The following is a 22193-nucleotide window of genomic DNA, read 5'->3' as shown; positions in this document are numbered from 1 at the left end:
TTGTAGACCAGGCTGGCCTCGAACTCAGAAATCCGCCTGCCTCTGCCTCCCGAGTGCTGGGATTAAAGGCGTGCGCCACCACGCCCGGCAGGATTAATTTTAATTAATTAATCGTGTGTGTGTGTGTGTGTATACACGTGGGTGTACAAGTGCTGAACGTTACAGTTTTAGTGGAAGGCTAAAATTTATGGGTTTAAGAAACTCATGGGCTGGAGAGATGGCTCAGCCGTTAAAGGCTAGGCTCACATCCAAAAATATAAGAAACTCAGAAAATCCAACATAGAATAAACTCAAGGTGCTGAAATCAGAGTGGGGTGAGCCATGCTCTGAGCAGCTGCCCAACTCTCAGCAAGAATGTCAGGACTGGAGGACAGTGGGACACCAGGCACTGGAGGTGAGCGTAGGCACAAAGTCAGAGCCACATCAGCTTGGAACTGTGTGTCTGAAGTCTCCCTTTTACAATGGAAACACATGGATGTCTTCAGAATACACCAGGCAGAGTGAAAGAGGAAGGCACAGCCCTAATGCAAACTTACTGCGAACTTGTCTCCGGTACCAACCACAGCACAGGAAGTTCCCAAACTCAGGGAATAAGATGCTGGGAAGACTCAGATGCAACCCCTGAGGGGATCAAGAAGTGTCAACAGGGAATGCCTAGTGGCTAGAGCCTATACCACCTCAGTGGTTAAAGCTCTTGCCACGCAGGAATGAGGGCTGGCATTCAAATCCCACATGAATTCAGGGTGGGCATGGCTACTTGTCATTTTTTTGCCTTAGAAGGCAGAAATGTGGTTCCTCAAAGGGAGCTGGCTGGCAAGACTGGCTATATATCAGTGTGCTCTGGGTTTGATTAAGAGACTCTGCCTCAAGGAAAAGGAATCGAGGAAGATACCCATATCTGCTTCTCACACGCGCAGGCCTGCACAGATAGACGCCTCACATGCACAAGGAAATGGAGAGCAGGAGGCACAGGAGTGCGGGAGGCTGAAAGCTACAGCCGTGCCTTGCAGAGTTTGCCCTGTCTAAACAGATGACAGCATGGCAGAAAGGACTGCAGGGTCCCCTAGTGGCCTCAGAGTTTCTGTTTTGTATGTGGAGTGATGCAGTATTCCTCTAGATAAACTGTGTGGCAGTGTGTCCTCAAGAGAAAACATGACACAGAGGTACAGTAAGCATGTCATATATGCAGATGTGACCATTCTGCCCCAAGAAAGGCCTGGGTCCCATCAGCAACCACCACTGGGCACTTGCCACTCAGAGCACCGAAAGCACCACATCAAGTCAATGTTATCAGCGCTTGGAGGAAGGTTCTCTGCAGTGACGTCTGTTCCACGCAGGGTCATTTGGAGCACTAGAAATGTCAGGCGAGGTGCTGGCAAGACAGCTCAGTTGTAAAGCTCCTGTCTTGAAAGCCTGAGGATCTGATTTGGATGCCTAGAACACACAGCGGTGCACTCTTGGAATCCCAGTGCTGGGGAGGTAGAGATGGGTAGATCCCTGGGACCCGCTGGTTAGCTAGTTTACCCTGCTTAGTGAGTAAAAGCAAAGCACAGACACACATCTATAAACACAGATGCACACCTATGTATGCACACATGTGTACACACATGCACACATGTGTACATATACATACAACCAAGAAAAGAAAGAAGGAAGGGACTTGATACTAGTTTGTCACTTTTCAATGGACTTTCAGGACAGAGTCTTCCAGGAAAAGACAGGGTGGATGCAGGGTTTCCAGTCTGTCCCCAAGGCTGTGGCTGAGTCCCTGCTGCCCGTGAGTTGGAGGCAGGTGTTGAGGATAAAGTCTTCAGGATCCGCTGCTGTGTTCATTGCAGCTGAGAAGGGGCACTGCCTTGGGGGAGCTCAGTGCTTCTGAGAAGCCTGCCATCGAGGCCAAGCATGTCCCATCGTACTGTTTGGCCCCCGGGAACTGCACACCCAGCCCACTGGCCAGGCTGTGTAAGGCTCCCGTGTCTCCCTTGTGCTTCACAACCCTCCAGGGCTCGGAAACATTTGCCTGCAGACATTTTCTTCCCATCCATTGCATATGTTTTTGTGAAAGGACTAAGCAGGAGGACTTTGCAATGAATAATTCATGTGTGATTGTTTTCAAAATATGAGGTTATTTTTCAGAGTGAGTAACCCATCTATTCATTGCTGAGACCCCATTGCCTCTGGGTGCTTTTGTGTGGGCTGCAGCTTTCTATCTAAACACTCAATGCACGCCATGCTACGACGGGAACCTCCAGAGCTAGGCCTGGGAACACAGGCAGAGAATGACACAGATGGCATGGGATTCCCAGTCAAAGGATGGCCTTGGAATTCGACACTGCTCCTCAGGAATGCCACAGGCCTGCAGCTCCTGGTCCTGCAGTTAGCACACTGGCTGGTTCACATGCACATAGATATAAATGCACACACACACACACACACACACACACACACACACACACACACAGAGGCACATGTGTATACACACACACATACAGACACACAGATTCACACACAGACAGGCATATATGTATACATGCATACACATAAAGACACACAGACACACACACACATGGCCAAGGCCAGGCCCCATCAACCAGGAAGGATATATCACCATCTTCCCATTGTTTGTCTTCAGCTCCCTGTATCCTCTTCCTGCATCCCAGAAGGAACATGTGACACACACACATAAATGGTGGGTCCTGTGCACGGAGCCAAATCTAGGCTGTTCAAGGGGTTCAAAGTCTTCAACCAAGTGAGGAGGAGGCAGAGTCTGAAGGCTCTACAGACTGTGTCCAGTTGAGGGGGAGGGGAGGAGAAACTGCTTTCTGAAGCCTCCTGGGAAGATAGAAGATGCAGACACAGGAGACAGAGCCTGTTCAAAGCCCCTTGGCGGCTTCCTGCAGTCTCCTAACTGGTGGGGTCACAAGGTATTTCCCAAGACTCCGGTTAGCTTTCCCTGTGTGAGGACCAGGGTTCCATAGCAGGTTGCCCCCTCTTTCACTGTGTGAGTACAGTTCACTTCTAATGCCCCATTCTTTCTCCAGCCTAGTTTCTTCACTCCAATGGTATGAGGTGGTTTGCGATCTGAACCAGGCCAGATGACCAGGGCAGCATCTCACAGTGAGGGTGATGGGATGGGGCGCCCCCTGCTTTATATCCCAGACTGGCCTCCACTGGCCCTGTGCTCTGGGCTTTGTGCAACACCAGAACAATCCAACTGTGTCAACTCATGTCCACGTCTTCCCCCCCACCCCCCAGCCTGCTGTGTGATCTTGAGAAAAGAAGGCCAATGCCAGGCTTCTGGGATGCTTCTATTCATTGCCAAGGCTCAGTCTGAGTTAAGGGAGTGTTGGGAGCAGGCTTGCTGAGCCACATAGGGACTTTCAGATGAAGTCTGTGTTCCACAGAGTCTGGGCATGACAAGCTCGAGTCCACTAGAGTACCCACCTCCTCCTGGTGTCCCATGCCAGCTGCTTCCAAGAGTGAGGCACATAGGAACACAGCTGGCTACTGCTGATATCTGTGCTATGGCATCAGGCCTGCGGACTCTTCCCTGTACTGACCAGTATAGGGCACCATAAAGAACACAACACCGATTGCGTTGTCCAGCTGGTACTCCTGGACCTTCCTGGGAGTGCCATTGTCTTCTCTGTGGACCCATGGGCCCTCCTGGGAGTGAGTTCCAATAAAGCTTATACTCCCATGTCACCATGCATGGCGTCCCCAGTCTAGTCACACATCCACTGTCCCAGTGTGGCCGGGCTGCAGACACAACTCCTCTCCCTACAACCTTGACCATTCAATTCCCAATAAGCTTTCAGCAAGCCTTCTATCTCGGTCCCTACTTAGTTCAGCCATCCTGCTAGATGCACAGCTCCATTCTGAACCTGTAGTCTACAGCCTTCATCCAACACTGGGTAAGCAGCAAGGTGAATACATCTTCTTTCACCTGCACTGACCCCCCACCCCCAGCACCTCTCTGTGGGAGGCACCCTCCAGGCAGACAGCTTCCAGATTGTCCACGACCACCATGGAGCCAAGGGTATCTGGCCACAGCAGCTCAGCCAGTCAATGCCTCCTAGGAAGATGGCTTTGGGGGAACACTTCTGCCCCAGTGCTTGTCACAGAGGGACACATAATTGTTCCCCACTCCACGCCATATACACAAATGGAACAGGAGCATGTGTCTGTGTTGGAGTCACACCATCTTCAGGGAGTGAACCCTCATAGGGAGAGGCCAACTGGTGCCTCCAAATGCCCTCCCATCAGACAGCTGCACGGCTTGCCTCCATGGGTCATGATGAAACCAGAGGACAATCTTACTTTCCCTCTGGAAACTGCCTTCATTGTACCTTTGGTCTGGGGAAAAATGTGTGAAGAAGCTAGCTTATGGGGATGCAGAAGTTGCTTGAGAGGCAAGAGATAGCCGGATACCTTGGCTGGCAGGGCTTTGATGAAGAGCTGCTGAGCTGGCTATGTCTATGTGTCATACTGTCTGAGCCCCCTTCCTTTATTTACTCACAAGCCCCCTCCCCAAGAATCAAGCCAGTGCCTCTATCTAGGGATACAGAAGGCCGGCCCCACCCTCGGCAGCTGTGGGCGGGGTTGGGGGCAGACAAGTAATAATGGCTGCCGGATCCTTGCAGAGGAGCAGTGGCTTCTGGGACAGCCGCCCTAATGCCTCTCTCCCTCTTGCCCTCGTCCCTGCTAGGTCCTAGAGAGAAGTGGAATGCCTATGAATGACTGCCAGTATGCGATGCTGGCTTCCAAGTTAGGCTTCAAGAACGAAGAAGGCATGAGCTACCAGGACTTCACCATGGGATTTGAAGGTAGCTAGCTGGCAGGTGTCTGCGTGTCTCGCCCACGATGGGGCCTGATGTGTCACCACAGGTCTTTTCCTAGCAGTGCCGCCAGTTGGCTCCTGCGACGGCAACCCCGGCAGAGAGACAGAAGCTGCCTTTGCCTAATCTTATCTGTGTTTCAGCCCTTTCACCAAGTTCAACAGAACTTTGTGAACGGACTACAGACTCAGAGCTGATGGTCCCGAAAGTGCTTCCTCAGACCCACAGCACAGTCTTTAAGACTTTTCCTCCATATAAGATTGCTATCTGAGGGCTGGGGATGTAGCCCGAGTTCTTGCCTGGCAGGCACAAGGCTGTGGGCTCAAATTGGCAATACTGGGGGAAACACATACACACACACACACACACACACACACACACACACACACACACTCGCACAAATCAGAAGATGGTTTTCTATGATTAGCAATGCTGCTTACAGGCAAGTGTTGTTCTTTCCTCTTCACTGGTGGGGATACAGACAGTCTAGATTCAGTGGTAAACCCAAGCAAGACTAGTGAGGCCGGTCATGGCCCACCCCAAATGGTTCTTAAAAAGTTAGGGCGCATATTTTGTGTCATGAGGTAAGCAGAGCTGAGTCACCCACTTGGCCACCTGTGCTTCTGCTCCTCAGTCTCTTAGGAGAGCAGGGACAGCTGGGCCTCCGGCCCTTTGAAGACCCCAGCACCATCCATCACTTTCTCGCAGAGTCCAGCTCCCTGACAAAGCTACCAGCTTCCTGTACAGAGTCCTAGGAATACACTTGTCATTACTGCAAGAAGCCTGCAGGGTGGCTGGGCAATGACTCCAGTGACCCCGGACACATGTCCCTTCCCCTGTCACTGGCTTTGAGGGGTGGCTTCATCACCACTAGAGAGTTGCCCCAGCAGCACCCCTTCTTACACACTAAGAGACAGGTGCTACCCCTGTGCGGGAGTGAGGCCCTGGGCATGAGGGACAGCTTAGAATGTTGTCACCTCCTGTCTGTTTGCCACCCCTAAAGGAAGTTGCAGGATGTAGAGCTCCGAGGAACATCTGCTGGGCAGGTGAAGCCCTCTCTGAGCATCTGCCTGAGGTCTGGTAGGATCATATGCTGGTCCCTTCCTCTCCCTGGCCTCTCCGTGCCTCTCAGGAGCCTGCTGTTGCTCTCCTCTACCAGGCCCTACAGGGCCAGATGCTTCAGGAAGGGGAAGTCATACTCCGGTGACCCTAGGGTGTATGTGTGTGTGCAAATATATATGTTTATGTGAGTATGTGTGTGTGTTTGTGTGTGTATGTATGTGGATATGTGTTTGTATATGTGTGTGTATGTGTGCAAATATATGTTTATGTGTGTATGTATGTGGAAATGTTTGTATATATGTGTATGTGTGTGTGCAAATGTATATGTTTATGTGTGTATGTGTGTGTTTGTGTGTGTATGTATGTGGATATGTGTTTGTACGTGTGTGTGTGCAAATGTATATGTTTATGTGTGTTTGTGTGTGTATGTATGTGGATATATGTTTGTGTGCATGTGGAAATGTGTGTATTTGTATGTGTATATGTTTGAGTGTGTTTGTGTATGCATATCTGTGTGTATATATGTGTCTGTGTATGTGTGTGTGTCTGTATGTGGATATGTGTGTATTTGTGTGTGTGTGTTGCTCATTGTGGAGGGATCGGCTCTGATGATCTTCCAAGCAGTAATCAGCCCCTACTTTGAGATGGAGAGAGTAGAAGTCAGGGTACCCTGCTACCCCCCCAAAGACCCCACATGTTACTGCAGCCATGTCCTAGAATGTATAGTCTGTTGACCCCAACCTGGTGAGCATGGGGTGAGTGATGAGGCTATAAATGGCTATCAAAGGTCCAGCTGTGCAATCCTGAGTACTGTCTGGACAGCCAGGGTCCCCATGAACCCCATTTCTAGTACACCATACACTTCCTTGCACCAAAAGGGAGTGTGTAACTCTAGCTCTTCTTGTAGCCGGAGGGATCTAACTCAGATCCCCCTCTCCCGAGTGGCTCTGCCATCGTTAAGGGACAGGTAAGGACGCCTCTTTGCTAGGGGCATGCCAACTGCTGATGGAGCCAGCTTAGACTCACTCATTCCTACTTCATTATTCAAAACACAAACACCGCATGCTCACCCTGTGACAGTCTCTGCTAAGTGCAGATTGGCCCCTGACCAGAAGCCCCTCTCTAGTCCCAGGCTGTGAACTCTGTGGTGCTCCACTGACTCGCTGTTATCAGTGATGCCCTATGGCAAGGATACATGGTGAGGAAAGCCTGCTGACTTAATGAACAAGGACAAGGGAGAGGCCTTGGGAATCAGGAGATGAAGCAAGGAAGGAGAGAAGCATGGGGCAGGTGTACGCGCCAAGGGTACCACATGCCGTGTGTCCCCATGTTGTGGGAACCAAACTCCCTTTGAGATAAGAGCCTTCCTAAGATACGTTGGGAGGTGAGGGAGGCAGACCCTTACAGAACAGTGCTATGCTGCACCCATGGGGATGCCATGCCTCATGGGGTCTCTCAACCAGGTTTCAGGAGAGAAGGAGCAGGTCCTAAGGTAGTCACAGAGGTGTGGCTGCAGAGCTCATGGACACTCTCCACTTGTTTCCCTTTTAGACTGTATGCTGAGCGGACTGGAAACTGTCCCATTGCAGTCACGCACAGCCTCAAGAACGAACATGGATGAGCACTTCATATCTGCTGAGGAATGCCTGAGAATTTTCCCCAAGAAACTGAAGGAATCCTTCCGGGTAACATGTAGCTCTCTACATCGTAGCTCCTCTAAGGCTCTACCCTGCTCTGACTCCACAGCTCACACATGCATGAGCTCTGGTATCTAGTCAGGCCTGGTAGCTACAGGGGACATAGAAAGATAGGCACTGACCTTGGGTTGGGGAGCCTAACTCTTAGAGCCCCGTCTTCTGAGATGCACAGTCAACACTGATGGCAGAAATAAAGAAACCTCTCCTAGGGAGCATGGCCATGTGTGGGACAGCGGACTTGGAATCCTGCATGGGCCCACTTGCGCTTATGCACCAAATTATGCATGCTCACTGCCTTCCAGAGTCTGCACTAAATGTTGGGGTGCCCTGCCTAGAGTCTACTCTTGTCCAAGACACAAACAGGGAGTGGCAACTCATAGACACTGTGGCTAGCTGCTGAGGAGGTCTGTGGGACAACAAGGCAGGACCCTTTAAGGTGGACTAGTCCAGAGGATGAAGGGGCCCCTGCTCCAGGTCAGAAGCTCAAGTCCAATTCTGGTAGGAAAGAAAAGAGAAGGCAGATAAGAAGCCTAGCTTAAGCTGGCCAGGAACTAACAGGGCTCTCTAAGGGAAGGCAAACAGCAGGGCACAAGAATGGACTCCCTGCACATGAGACCTTCAATGGACAAGGTAGATAAATGGTCCCAACAAACTCCATGGTAAGAAGTAGGAAGGGTTTAGAGAAGAAGAAAGATGAGCTTAGCAATCTTGTCTGTGTGAGGACAGAGCACTTGACTTTGGGGAGGAATAGCAGGCCCATCCTAACTGCTCAGGAATGTGGGTGGATGGGCAGACCACTGGGAGGCAGCGGGTGGGTAGGGAGGAAGCCAGGAGAACCAGAGACCCTGTGGTGAATTGAGGATATGCCCTGGTAGGAGCCATATCCAGGTCCTCTGTGGCTCCTATGGCCTTGACCTTCAACCTGGTCACCTGGCTGGCAAGGGCAGGTGCAGGAGCATGTCTCTGCCTGCATCTGCAGAGCTGGGCTTTTGTGCCGCATTCCATTTTTCAAAACAGTGAGCAGAATGAAGCAGGACCACAGGAAGATGGCATGAGCTGCCTTTCTATGCTCCGTTTTCCACCGCACAGTCTGATTCTGATCTTGCAGGGTGCTCCACCCACACGGGGCTCAGCCCAGCTGCCTGTTCACTCTGACTCCCCGTTCTGGCTCTGATCTGGCATGGCCCTCTTCTCATTTGCACTTTCTGTTCCTTTCCTGGGCAATTTCTCTCCTTTGGGATGCTCCCTGTGCTCTGGGATGCTCCGTGTCCTTTGGGATGCTCCATGTCCTCTGGGATGCTCCCTGGTCCTCTTTAAGCCCCTCATGTGAGCCACAGGGATCTGCTGGCTCTCGGGGACTCAGCCTGTGTGCCATTGTAAACAGATTGAGCCACAATCCCATCATTCTCTCTCCACCCACCGCCACTACCACCTGCTTGCACACACTGCGATCCATGCTTGCTTAGTTGGCGACTCAGTGAGAGTTCTCATCACGTGCCAGGTGGCGCACGCGTAACATTTGCTTTACTCTCTACCCACCTTATAAAGTAGATATTGAGGAAGCTGATGGTCAGAGATGGAAGCTTACCCAAAGCCCAACAGCTGTTGGCTGCAATAGCCAGAAACTAGAGTGTGTCTGTTGAGATGCAAGTCCTGTGTGATTTGCTACCCAGGATTGTCATGCTGGGGAAGGGGATTGTGAGACTGAAGTTTGTACACTTGTGAGGATTATGGGTACTGGATCCTCAGCATCTAAGTTGTGCCTATAGCACAGCAGTGAGGGTTGTTGGGAGACTGGTCTCACCCATGGCTGCTGCGTAAGTCACATTGGAGTGCTGTTACTGGCTCCGTGTTTGACTCCCTGGCAGACTGTGAGAGGGCTGTGCTTCCATCCTCACCAAGAGTTTAGCACCTCACAGGTACCCAGAGCATACTCAGCCTCATTTACCCAGCAAGCTTCATCACATAACATGCAGGGCATTGCTCTGGGAGCTGGGGATGGAGCCAGGCAGATAGGAGCACCAGTCTTGTGCTCCTTGAGTCAGCCTGCAAGCAGAGGCAAGGAGTGAGGTAGAAATAAGCTTTGAAGGCACTGGGACTGTGGAGAGAGGGTTCATCAACATGACCCGGGGCATCCTTGGGTATCAGAGAGTGGGGCAGGTGGGGGAATGGGATAAGGGTTAATGAGTTGGGCTATAAGGGAGAGCACAGAGGCTGGGCAGCATGAGAGGCTGGAGAACAGGCATTACCTGATGTAGATAGGTTGATGACCAGGATTCTGTTAGGTTCCCGAGGGATCAGGGCTTTGGGTGGGATTAAGACAGGTGGGTGAGAAGGGTAGGTTCTAGGTGCAGGGAGCAAGTCTGATGTGTGACATATCCATGAGACACAAACAGGAGGACTTGGGACTCTGAGTCTGTGTTCTGAGCATCTAGTAAGGGCAAGCTTCCATCTGCCAAGGCAAGAGGCCTGTGAGGATTGAGCAAGACGTTTGCCTTTGGCCATCTGCACAGTGAGTCTGCAGTATGAGAGGCTCAGAGCCAGAGCTAGAGGGAACCAGTGAACGGGGATGAGTCTGCAGCCCTACTAAGCCCCTGGCAGAGCCCTCTCCCCTCTGCATGCAGTGACTCCGAGGCAGAGCCAGCGTCATCTAAAGTATCTCCATGCTGTTCAGCATGGTGACTGCTGCACATAGGAATGTCTGGTGACTGAATCAGTGAGGTATCTTGGCTAGAACTTGCCACGAAAACCCAAAGCACCTAATTAGATGCTAACATGAAACAGGCTCCTCGGGGTTCTGAACAACTCCTGCTGGGGAGCTGTAGCCTGAAGGGAACACTGCGGGATCTTCAAGACTCCAGACAAGTTCCCAGGAGAGGGCGGCATAAGGGATCCCTGGGAACAGGGCGCTAGGACCATGTCAGCAGCTTTGTGAGCCAGGGAACAGTGCATATTGTGGCCACAGGCAGGTATCGGTCCCCTTGCTCTCTGATTTTAAGCAGCAGACATAGCGACAAACAGCATTTTTAGGATACTCACAGAACACGCCAAATGGCCTCCAAAGTGTGGCACATTCTTTAGCAATTTTATAGGTGAGAAGGCAAAGGGTGACAAGGTCAGGTGCCTTACCCAAAGTTACACTGATAGTAAGAGGGTGCAACTAACTAGAGTGCTTTGGGGGTATACCAGCACTCAGTGACCCTTGAACCTGTTTCTTCATATGCCAATCATGGGGGCCTCTGGGCAGCACCATGGACAGAGCAAAGGGCCGCTGCCCAGCCTTCCAGACTGAGCCCTGGCCCAGGTGGCTCCTGGCTGTGAAGCTTGGCCTTAGGGTTTGCTCATCAGAAAAGAGATGTGGTCAGACCTTCCAAACACTTCAGGGGCAGGGAGAGTTTTGCCTTCTCCAGGAAGCCCCGCCTACTCTCCTCACTCCATGTACAGTGCAGGCACAGGACGTGCAGGTATCCCAAGCTGTCTACACTCTCCCAACACCTTAAGTTTCCCACTTCCCGGAGAGGCCCGTAGGCCACCTGTGTCCCTGTGCGCGTGTGTGTGCGTGTGAGTGAGTGTGTGTGTGTGTGTCTGGGAGTGGCACGGAGGCAGGAAGGGAAGTGCATTGACCTGTGTGTTTTGTTTCTAGGACGTGTACTCCGCCTTCTTTAGAATAGACTTGGACAGGGATGGCATAATAAGCATGCAGGATCTTCACAGACTGCTGCAGTACCTACAGCTCAACATGGTCGACCTCGAGTTTGAGCGCTTCCTCAGCCTCCTGGGCCTGAGACTTAGTGTCACTCTAAACTTCCGAGAGTTCCAGAACCTGTGTGAGAAGAGGCCCTGGAAATCAGACGAGGCACCTCAAAGGCTCATCAGGTAAGAAGGTCAGAGCCATCGGTGCGTGCCTGATACTCCACCCGGAAGACTGGCAGTTCTGCTGCAGCCACAGTGGCACACAAAAATGACCCTGGAGCCACCTTCCCCCCCACCTTTCTGAGTTTAGAAAACACACGCACACACCTGCGCATGTGCACACCACGTGGTAGGCAGAACAATCAGATAAGACGCCCATGGTTCCACCATGGGGATGTGACTTCACAGCTCACTGCTTACCAGGCCTTTTCTCAAACATACAGATGCGTGCGTGCGTGCGTGTACTCTCTTGTCCATGTCTCTGCCTGGAGTCAGGGGCATGGCTTTCTGCTCAGCCTTTCAAGGCTGAAGCATTAGAAAACTTTGGATAGCCTCTGTTGTCTGAGGCCACTCAAGGGAAGGAAGATGAGGGCTGAATGGGACCAAGGTTCAAATGTCCCATCAAGTAAACTCAACAACTGTTCACATGAACAGGGTGTGCCCCCAACTCCTCCTCAGCTCCCGACGTTCATTTGGGCCATGGGTGAGAGTTTAGGAAGGCCCAAACCTATCTATGGCTGTTTCTTAGGAGATGCAGGGACCTGCTGTCAGCCTGTCCCAGAAAGTGACGCCCTTACTCTGTTGCCTCGCCCACAAGGCCTCACCCTGGGCAGAAGGAGAGTCCCAGTCCACTCTGGGTTCACTATTTGTGTCTCTGACCTTCTTAAGATCAGAGTTAGGGTCACCACCTATGAACATCACCCAGAACTCCAGATCCAAGGGACCCAATACCTTCCCCCCCCATAGGATTATCTGCATGTATACACTCACCTATATACATACCCATCATTAAAAACAAACATTGTGGGTCTGGGGAGATTAAGAACCTGTATTGCTCTTACAGATGTCCCAGCCTTGGTTCTCTGTACCTATATTAGGCTCCTCACAACCACCTGTAACTCCAGCTTCAGGGAGATCTGAATCTTTGGCCACCTTGGGCACCTGTACTTACATGCACTGAACACAGACACATGCTCATGCAGATGCAGAAGTTAAAAGAACAATTTAAAAATCCTGCCAAAGAATACTTTGGAAAGTGTGCGCAGAATGGCCGTGGAAACTTTACCACCAGAGCATAGGCTTAGCCATCTAGTGGTTTGTCCTTGTTTGTATCTGTTTGCTTACTGGATATTTGCAGTGAGTTAACTCAGTGATGGGCAACGCCATGGGCCTCAGTGACCCAATGTGAACAGGGCTCAAGGCTGCATCAGGAACTCAGGTTGGAAGCCAAGATGACACGGGAGTCAAGAGCCACACTGAGGCACAAGGAGGGTGGAGACAGGTGTCCAGAAGTGGGTACTCTTGAGTGGGGCCCTGAAGTGTGAGTAGGAGTCTGTCAGCGGACGGAAGGCTGTTAAAGGCCAGAGAACAACACTGGCAAAACATCGCAGAGCAGACGCTGCAGGCACATTTGGAAGTTGCTGGCAGACGTGCGGCTCCACGGTGAGACACGGTGGGAAGGAGTGCAGGGGGAGCTGAGTATGAAGAAGTCCCACGCGGGTGGCAGGGTTCCCCTCTCCAGCAGGTGGGTAGGTTTACATGCCGTGGCCAGAGGAATCAGATGTACTCTAGAAAGATGGTTCAGCAGCCCCAGAGTAAAAGATGACTTAGAACTTCCATGTGCCCAGTCCTCCCTCTCAAGGACCCACTCACCCTTTTCTCCCGGGCAGGCCTTTGGGCTACAGCAGCCACTGTCGGATCTCATGGCTTCAGCATCACGCTCACTGGTCCCATCTTTTATCTTAATAGTTGATGAGATTTTCTTGGTTTTCGTTACTAGAATTTGGGGTCATGTCCTGGGCATTTGCGTTGTGGCACTGTGATACTGTGGGCCTGCTAGAATTCTCGAGGCACGTTGACTGGTTGGCCTGTCCCTGCCAGCTGTTCACACTCTTAGTTTCTTTAGCTTGATAGTCCCAACCTTCCTCCCGAGGCTACAGGATTCATCCAGTTATGCAAGTCACTGCAGCTCCGCTCCAGGGACACTGGTACACTCCCAGGGCAGGGCCCAGTGGCAGTGTTAGCCTCTGAGCCATACCTGTGCCTGTAACAGATGGCACATTTATGTCTTCCTGGGGTACCAGAACCTATTAACAGTCCTGAGATCACAAGCTGCCTCAGTTGTACCAAATGGTCCTCACTGCACTTGACCCCCAAGGCCGTTGGAGATGAGCTTGTTATTCGTTCAGTCCCTGTGCGGGTTTTAGCTTTGATTGTCTTGAGACAGGATCTCTTTGTAGAGCCCACGCCGGCCTGGGAACACACACAGTGTTCCTGTCTCTGCCCCTGAGTGCTGATATTACAGATGCTCAGCATCACATGTTCAGCATCACACGCTCAGCATCACATGTAGCTTCTGCTCCAGTCTCGGGAACTCTCAGACACCAGTCATCTCTAAGTACAGGCCACAGAGTGTCTTCAAAAGGGTGAATGAGTTCAGAAGGCCTGAGCTAGAGGCCAGGAGCCTGTGCTGATGCAGGCAAGTATCTGTAGGGGACAGGCCCATCTTCTATAACTTCCAGAGCTAGACTGCCCAGGGCACAAAGTCATCAAGAGCAGGTCAGCACAGCAGGCTGTTCTCTGAGTGATCGTTTGAAGTGGACCGTGGGTCACAGCATGAAAACCTACATCTGAGATGGAGCCCCAGAACAGAGGAGGGTCCTTCCCTGTGACAGCTTTTCTAGGTGATCGGGTGGCTGATCTCTGCACCTACCCTGTCTCATCTCGAGGTCCTCCTCTGATAGGCCCAGGTGAGGGACTACATCTGGCAGGACAGATAAGCTCACGTGCCTGGCATTTCTGATAGGATCCTGCCTCTTCACAGGTGGTGTTATTTATTGGCACAGATAAATTATTTACCAGTTTGTCGCTCCTGCTGTGCTGGCAGATGGGGGTTGTTTACTTGTGTAAACAAGATGCAGCCTCCTTTCATCTCCGTGCTTAAAGTACCGCAGGCTAGTGTGCAGCATTAGGAAGTAGAGACACGGGACGAGGCTGCCAAAAAGCCTCCACTCCCCAGTACCTCACGGGGCTTCCATCCTTACAAGCCAGGAGGGGGGGAAACACCACAGGGTCCTGCCACTCTTCCCAGGCCCCCGTGGGGACCACAGCCACAGAGGCCAGGGTGGCAGGGCAGCGGATCCTTTGCCATCCGTGAAGTTCCGTGATTCTGAGGAGGCCAGTAGGCAGTTGGAGAGAAATGTCGAAGAAACATGGGTGAGGCCAGACACTCGTGGCATTGCTCGGAGGGTAGAGGGGGTGAAGCCAGGGATACCAGAAGCATTAAGTAGGAGAGGCAAGAAGGGTTCATACTGGGATCCAGATAGAGAGAGCCCAAGGCCAAGACATTGATCCTACAGGCAACCACTGACCTGTGGTCTCAACTGTCCACAACTTCCTGATCTGCTTAGTGGGTAGAGCAGCCCAGACATCCATTTCTCTCTCTGTCTAGCCACAGCCATTGTGCCCCATGCAAAGGCCTGTCTAGGGCCTTTCTAAGGTACCTTAAGTATCCCTCATCTATAAGTAAATATAATGGAATAAGGATCATCTATCAGTCCTATACAGCTTAACTCTTGAAAATTCGCCATGGTAGAGGTTGGGTGTCATGTCTCAGTGGTTAGGAGCACATGGCCTGCTCTTAGGGATGCCCCAAGTTCAGGTCCCAGCATCTTTGTCAGGCAGTTCACAACCACATGCCATGCAGCTCCACTGAGGAAACCGGCACTCATGTACACTTCCTGCCCCCACATACCTACACATCACTAGGAATAAGAAAAATAAGACTTGAAAATTAAAAGTAGCTGGGGCTGGGCGAAGGGACCTCCATGCTTTGTAATGTGCCTCTGCTGTTCAGTTGAATCTGGACTTGCAAAATCAGAGCTAAAAGGTTCTGAAGCCCCTTCCTAAGGCACTCAATGACCTATATTATACATACTTTCTGCTTTTTCAAACTCTTAGGGAAGAAATGGGCCCTATAAGCTTCGTGTGTTGGTGGGGGAGAGATGGGGGAAGCATGTTGTGGGCATTTTTTCTTAAATCTGAAAATAAAGTTTCAGAAGACCCCCGCCCCCAGACATGCAGTTGGGGAAATGAGACTGTGTTGTAAGAACTGAGTCTGTCCAGATGTGAAACCACAGACTTTAATGGCACCTTTGAAGCATCAGGGGTAGGGTTGGGGGTGGGGGCCCTTAGGAGAGCCCTAACCCGTCACTTCTAAACCCGGTTGTGTATTCTCTTCTCTTCAGATGTAAACAGAAAGTTGCAGATTCAGAGCTAGCCTGTGAGCAGGCTCATCAGTACCTCATCATGAAAGCCAAAACCAGATGGGCAGACCTGTCCAAGGTAAGGGAAGTGGGGGGAGCCCACCTCCATAGTTCAGGATTGCCGTGATGACCCCACTGCCAGAGCAGTGTGGAGAAGGGGACACAGCTCCAGGTACCCTCAGTGTTGGTCCCTAACACTCTGAGTGACCTGTCTTGACTTTGCTCTAACCAAAGCACCATCAGTGACTGCAGCTATGATGAAGTTATTTGGATATTTCTATCATTGCTAAGTCATAGAGCTGGCATAACTATAGAGACCGAGAACATTCGATCTCCACTTTGAACAAGTAAGGAGAGTGAACTCAAAGAAGAAATATTTTTTTTCCTTGAAACATGAGTAGTTATCAAAGATGTTTAAAGACACAGTAAAGGACTAGTGAGGTGACTCAGTGGGAATAGGAGCTTGCTGCCAAGCCTGTAGACCTGAGTTCAATCCCTAGACCCCACATGGAGGAAGGGGAGAGAACTGATTCTTCTAAGTTATCCTATGACTTTCCCTGTGCGCTCTGGAATGCAAGCACGTGCGCAAAGATATGGAGGAAAGAAGTTGCTCCTGGCGGCATGTGCCTGTCATTCTTGCGTTCTGGAGGCCAAGGTAGTGAAAGCCCTGCAAGTTCACAGGCAGACTGAGCTACATAGGAAGTCCGTGTCTCAAAAACAAAAAAGGAAACTCAGGTATGGTTGCTCACACTATTGTCCTAGCTCTAGAGAGGTAGAGTAGGAGGATCCGGAGTTCAAGGTCAGCCTCAGCTACAGGGTGAGTTTGAGACCAACCTGAGTCACATCACACACCGCAGAGGAAGGAGGGAAAGAACAGCAAGTTGTTTTGGTTTTTTTATGGTTTTCAAATGTTTGAATTGTTTTATTAATCTAAACTGGAGTGAGACTTTTTCCAAAAGAATGAATCATTTTAATTCCATGTCCCTGAAGAGCACTGGCCTGGAAAAATCATTTAGATATCTAATCTAAATAGAAAAAAAAAAAAAAAAACCAAAATCTGTAAGTTGATAAAAAGACAGGAAAAAAAAAAAGACAAAAACCAAACAAACATCCCCAAAGACACACCGCTAAATTCTTCCAAGGATGTTCTTACCCTCAGAGTCACTGGCGAGGACCGTGTGGAACTCGGGGCCTGTGGGGAAGTCCTGACCAGAGCTCAGGCTTCGGGAAGATTTAAAGTTTAAAGGGAGAGTCGGGGTAAGCGTCATCCATGGTTCCCACCACAGCCAACAGCACTGTAGGAGCTGTTATACCACATTCTCACAAGATGACAGGAAGTCCCTTTCCAAGACACATGTCCCCATGAGCAATCTCATAGCTTGTGCTGTCATGGAGAGCCAATCTGACAAGGACAGGGACAACAGGGTGGAATGAGCACAGACTTTCTCCTGAGTCTAGGGTCACCATGGACACAGTGACCTCCCTCAGAAAAGAAGGCCACTCACTGTCTTAGTTAGGGCTTTACTGCTGTGAACAGACACCACGACCAAGGCAGCTCTTATGAGGATAACATTTCATTGGGGCTGGCTTACAGGTTCAGAGGTTCAGTTCAGTATCCTCAAGGCGAGAGCATGGCAGCATCCAGGCAGGTATGGTGTGGGAGGAGGCCTTCATCTGCAGGCCTCTAAAAGAAGACTGGCCTCCAGGCAGCTAGGACTAGGGTCTTAAAGCCCATGCCTACAGTGACACACTTCCTCCAACAAGGCCACACCCACTCCAACAAGTGTTATCAGTAACAGGGCTGCTCTTGTGTGTCTGGCCAGTTCAGTGCAATTTCTCACCAGGGTCTGGGGGACTCAGGGCTTGCAGATGGGTTTCTTTGGTTGCATCTGATCCCATGTCCTCCTAATAGTGCCACTCCCTGGCCCAAGCATATATAAACCATCACAGTCCCAATTGCATGCTGCAGTGCTCTCTCCCGCTGCCTTTAAGGGTCACCTTGCTGTGCCTGGTTTTCTCATCTGCCCTCCCCATTGGCTCTTTTTTGGCTCCTGCCTCAGGCCAAGTTCTGTTGGATTCCCTCAAGCCTGGGCCTGCTTCTTCTCCACACTGCCCCCTCAACAAGTGTGCTGTGGCCCACCGAGGCAGGGCTGCACCCTCCTTTCCTCTCCCTCCTCCTCACTGCCGTCGTCCTCCCTCCAAGGTGACAGGCTAGCCCCCTTCCATCTTCCTCCACACTGCTCTGACCTAGGATTAACCCATTTCTGTCCACTGAGGCCATTCTGCTCCTAGTGGGCAGCTCCCGGGTCCTCACGGCCAGGTACAGTTGCCAGTTCTGGGGCTGGGTAGGTCAGGAAGCTCCATCCTGATCCCAGTTTGCTGAGTGTGACGTCATCAGGGAAGGTCAGGGTTTGTCATGTGCTTCTGCGGCTGCTGAGATGATCCCGTAACTGTTTCCTCCTCTGTCCGTGTGATGGATCACACTGGAGGATTTTCAAGTGTCGAGCATGCCTTGACTGGTGAATCCCACCTGGCCCAGTTCTTATCCAGTTCTTAGCCACGGCTTGCTGGTACACGCTCGCACCGTCTGAATGTCTCGCTCACAGTGTCAGGGAAGAAGGAAGGGTTCTTGGGGCTTCTGTCTTCCTGGCATAGCTGTCTGCCCTGACAAGCTGTACCCGTGTGTCCCAAGCACTAGGCAATGGCTTTCCCCTGGCCTTGCTCTTAAGAATCTAACAGCCTGCGCTGGTTCAGTTTGTTCAGCTATTCTCATGCTCTTGGGACAGCGCAGTGCCTTCCAAGATTCCTGCAGGCCAGGCCTAAGCTAGCTGATAGCTTGGTTGTGTTTAAGCTGTGACTGCTGGGGCAGGGGTCGTAGCATCCAAACATGTCATTGAAAGGGACTTAAAGGGGTCAGCCTCCATCCGGACGGAGAAGAAGAATATTATCTTAGGCTGTCTGGCAGCATACTAATGCAGCGACCAAATAGATGTCTTTTTGATGGTGTGTCGCTTCTCAGCTCTCCTCTGCAGCAGTGTGTCCTCCCATTGGAGCTTGTCATTCCTGAAGGTGTAGGATTGTCTCCTTCAGTTCCAGCTCACACTTTGTTGGTGATTAAGGAGACCATACATCTTTTCATTTGGCTCTTCCTTCGTCGGGCTGTCTGTGAGACGCTCGCTGGTCTCTTTTTTTGCTTTTGCTATCCCACCTTGATCTCAGTGAAGATCTTCTCCCATTCTCCTCAAGGGATCAGAGCCAACGTTCACATTGAGATGAAGACCAGTGTGCACTGTGGACATGCCTGCCTTCAGCTCTTCTGCAGGGCGATCAGGTGTCCCTGGTCCACCTTTCCCTCAGTACCAGCAGCTCTATCTCCACCTCACATCCCTCCCACAGAGCCTGTGAATACTTCATCTGACCAATGGTCAGTTTTTCTGTCCTGGTCCCGGCTGTATACCCATCTAGTTGCTGTAACTTATGAACGCACCTTAATAAATTTTGCTGTGCTCAAGATCAAACCCAGGCCCTAGTGTAAATATAGTCAGATGCTCCCTTGCTGGGCAGCTTCTCCAGCCTTTATGGATGCATCTGGCTAGCTGGTTCCATTAAAAATATTAAATGTTGGGGAGAGAGCACAGTTGGTACCTGCTTAATAGGTATGGTGGCATACGCCTATAATCCTAGCACTCAGAGGCAGAGGCAGGTAAATATCTGGGAGTTTGAGAACAATCTGGCCTAGACCATCCAGGGCTGCATAGTGAGACCCTGTCTCCAAACAAACAAACAAACAAACAACCATAAAGACCTAGGACCCACATTTTAAAAAAGCCAGGCATGGTGGTCCATGGGGGTGCTCCTACACCCCCATACCTCAGGCACGGAAAGACTTACAACCACATAGAGAAGTACCTTAGAGTGTTCCAGAAGCCGCGGACAGTCTCCAGGTCCGCACATCACTGAATACCATCTTCTGTTGTAGAATTTCATAGAAACGGATAATGAGGGCAACGGCATCCTCCGGCGAAGGGACATCAAGAACTCGCTGTACGGCTTTGACATCCCCCTCACCCCAAGAGAATTTGAGAAGCTTTGGCAAAAGTAAGTGTTATCAGTAACAGGGCTGCTCTTGTGTGTCTGGCCAGTTCAGTGCAATTTCTCACCAGGGTCTCGGGGGACTCGGGGCTTGCAGATGGGTTTCTTTGGTTGCATCCAATCCCATGTCCTCCTCCCTCCTTCCTGGTAGAAGTGCAGCTGTGGGTGGACACGCTGGACCTCAGGCCTCTGAAGAAGTGGGTATCCCAGCAGCAGTACCAAGTGAAGATGTTTGCAGAGGTCATAGTTCAGGCCCTGCTTTCTCTGCAGCAGATCTCAGGGTTCTCCTTCAGCAGAGGTGGCAGAGGCAGAGGCAGTCTGGCCCATGCCAGGAGGTGGCAGTCACTGCTGCCAAGCTGTTCATTGAGGAAATAAGCTCACCATGACAACTTGGAGCAGTTTCCCAGGGTGCTCTTAAACCGAACAGGATTTGATGTAAGGGCCATTTTTTTTTTCAAATACGTTTTAGACTTAGCTAATTTGAACCAGGTCCCATCATGATATCTCCCTGTGTTGATGCCTAAGTCTCCAGTATGTTAACAGTGTGGTGAGCTCTGAGCTAATAGTGCAGTGAGCTGGAAGCTAACAGAGTTATGAGCTAACAGTGCCGTGAGCTATAAGCTTAGGGTTCTGATTCTATCTTTGAATGACCCCTTTCTTCAGTACGTGGTGATCGACCCTCAGGTTCCCAGGAGGTATGCCTCAGTGTTTGCACACTCGCTGGGGTCGCGATCACTGAGCGACACCTTCCACTTTCTGACTTTCCCCCGCCTCCATGCAAGGCTTCTAACATCTAGAAACCAAAGATGTCAGAAGAGCTGAAAGCCTAAAGGGGACCATGTTACTTAGGGACCAGGAGCCAAGGAGGAGGAACTGGGGAAGGAGGGGCTACTCAGTCCCAAACTCAACCCCACACTCTAGAGGAAATCAGGGTGGGTGCCTTTTACAGATCAGAAAGTGGTCTCTACCCCAGCATGAGCCATATCTGGGTGCTGCCCCAGAAACTGCTATAGTTCCAGTTGTCAGTGAGCAGGAGCTGCCACCACCACTGTCCCAGCAGGACTCTCGAGCTCACCTGCCATCCATTGGTCTGGATCACCCTCCCTGGAATGGCAGAGTGGGACAGAGGGGTCATGCAGAAGGATGAGCAGGGAGAGTCATGGGAGGGCGTCATTTTCCAGGACAGCTGCTGCTGGAAGCCAGGTGTGGTGGCAGTTTGAATAGGTATGTCCCCTCATAGACTCAAGTGTTCGAATGCTTGGCCCATACGGAGTGGCACTATTAGGAGGTGTGGCCTTGTTGGAGGACATGGGTCACTGTGGAGGTGTGGCTTTGAGGTCTCCTATGCTCAAGCTCTACCCAGTGTGGAATCCAGTCTCCTCTTGGCTGCCCGAGGATCAAGATGTAGAACTCTTAGCTCCTCCTCCAGCACCATGTCTGCCTGGATGTTGTCATGTTTCCTGCCATAACAATAATGGACTGAACCTCTAAAACTGTAAGCTGTCCTCAGTTAAATGTCCTTTATAAGAGTTGCTTTGGTCACGGTGTCTGTTCACAGCAATTGAAGCCTAACTAAGGTATAAGTTGGTAGCAGGTATTGCTGTGATAGGTCTGACCATGCTATTGTTTGAGGGTGATTTGAACTGTGGGGGCCCGGCTCACGAGGCTTCAGAGGAGAAGAATTTTAATATACTACCTAGAGATTATTTTATGATAGTTTGGTAAGGAATATGGCTGCTTTTTGCCCTTTTGAAGAGTCTGCCTGAGGCTAAGGTGAAGAGACTTAGGTTAATTGCATTGGCAAAGGGGATCTCAAAACAGCTCAGTGTAGACTCTGTCCTGTGGGTTCATAGGACCTTACGAAGAGCATTTCGATGAAACTTAGCAAGCAAAGGAAAAATACAAAAAGTGTGGTTCAAGAGGTAAAGTGGCACCAGGAAGTGGAATGGAGCTAAATCTATTCATGGAGATAAACAAATTAAAGATATTAAATGAAATTAAGGGAACAGTGACCTCTGGACAAGATCCTATTCAGCCAAGCTTTCATTTTATAGAAAAGATGGTCCCCAAGGGGACGTGGCAACCTATTCTAAGTAAGTATTGTGATGGCTATTCTAGGTTGTCAACTTGATTGTGTCTGGAATGAACTATAATTCAGAAATGGAGGGCACACCATGATCTGGATCTTGAGGCTGGAAGACATGGGCTTCTGATCCTGATCTTGAGGTGGGATGACACATCTTTTGATCCAGATTGACACATGCCTTTAATCCTAGCACTCAGGAGACATGGGCATGCAGTCTCTGAGGTCAAGGCCAACCTGGTCT

At 50.8% G+C, this 22193-nt stretch overlaps 1 protein-coding gene across 5 annotated transcripts in view; it reads left to right on the top strand.

The window, feature by feature from the left end:
• Efcab6 (EF-hand calcium binding domain 6) overlaps positions 1-22193 on the top strand; it is a 187378-nt gene that overhangs the window by 118223 nt on the left and 46962 nt on the right. For 4 of the 5 annotated variants that reach the window (XM_021183282.2, XM_021183284.2, XM_021183280.2 and 1 more), the window contains exons 18-22: positions 4709-4826; positions 7452-7585; positions 11241-11473; positions 15757-15853; positions 19754-19872. In XM_021183282.2, the coding sequence (XP_021038941.1) occupies positions 4709-4826; positions 7452-7585; positions 11241-11473; positions 15757-15853; positions 19754-19872 (701 nt within the window). Of the gene's footprint in view, positions 1-4708; positions 4827-7451; positions 7586-11240; positions 11474-14686; positions 14726-15756; positions 15854-19753; positions 19873-22193 lie in introns of those variants that run through there. The other variant, XM_021183285.2, reaches the window with a different exon arrangement.

The sequence above is a fragment of the Mus caroli genome, chromosome 15, assembly GCF_900094665.2.
Source record: "Mus caroli chromosome 15, CAROLI_EIJ_v1.1, whole genome shotgun sequence".
NCBI lineage: Eukaryota > Metazoa > Chordata > Mammalia > Rodentia > Muridae > Mus > Mus caroli.
Note: the sequence above shows the minus strand (reverse complement) of the source record. Positions and strands in the feature narration are given on the sequence as shown.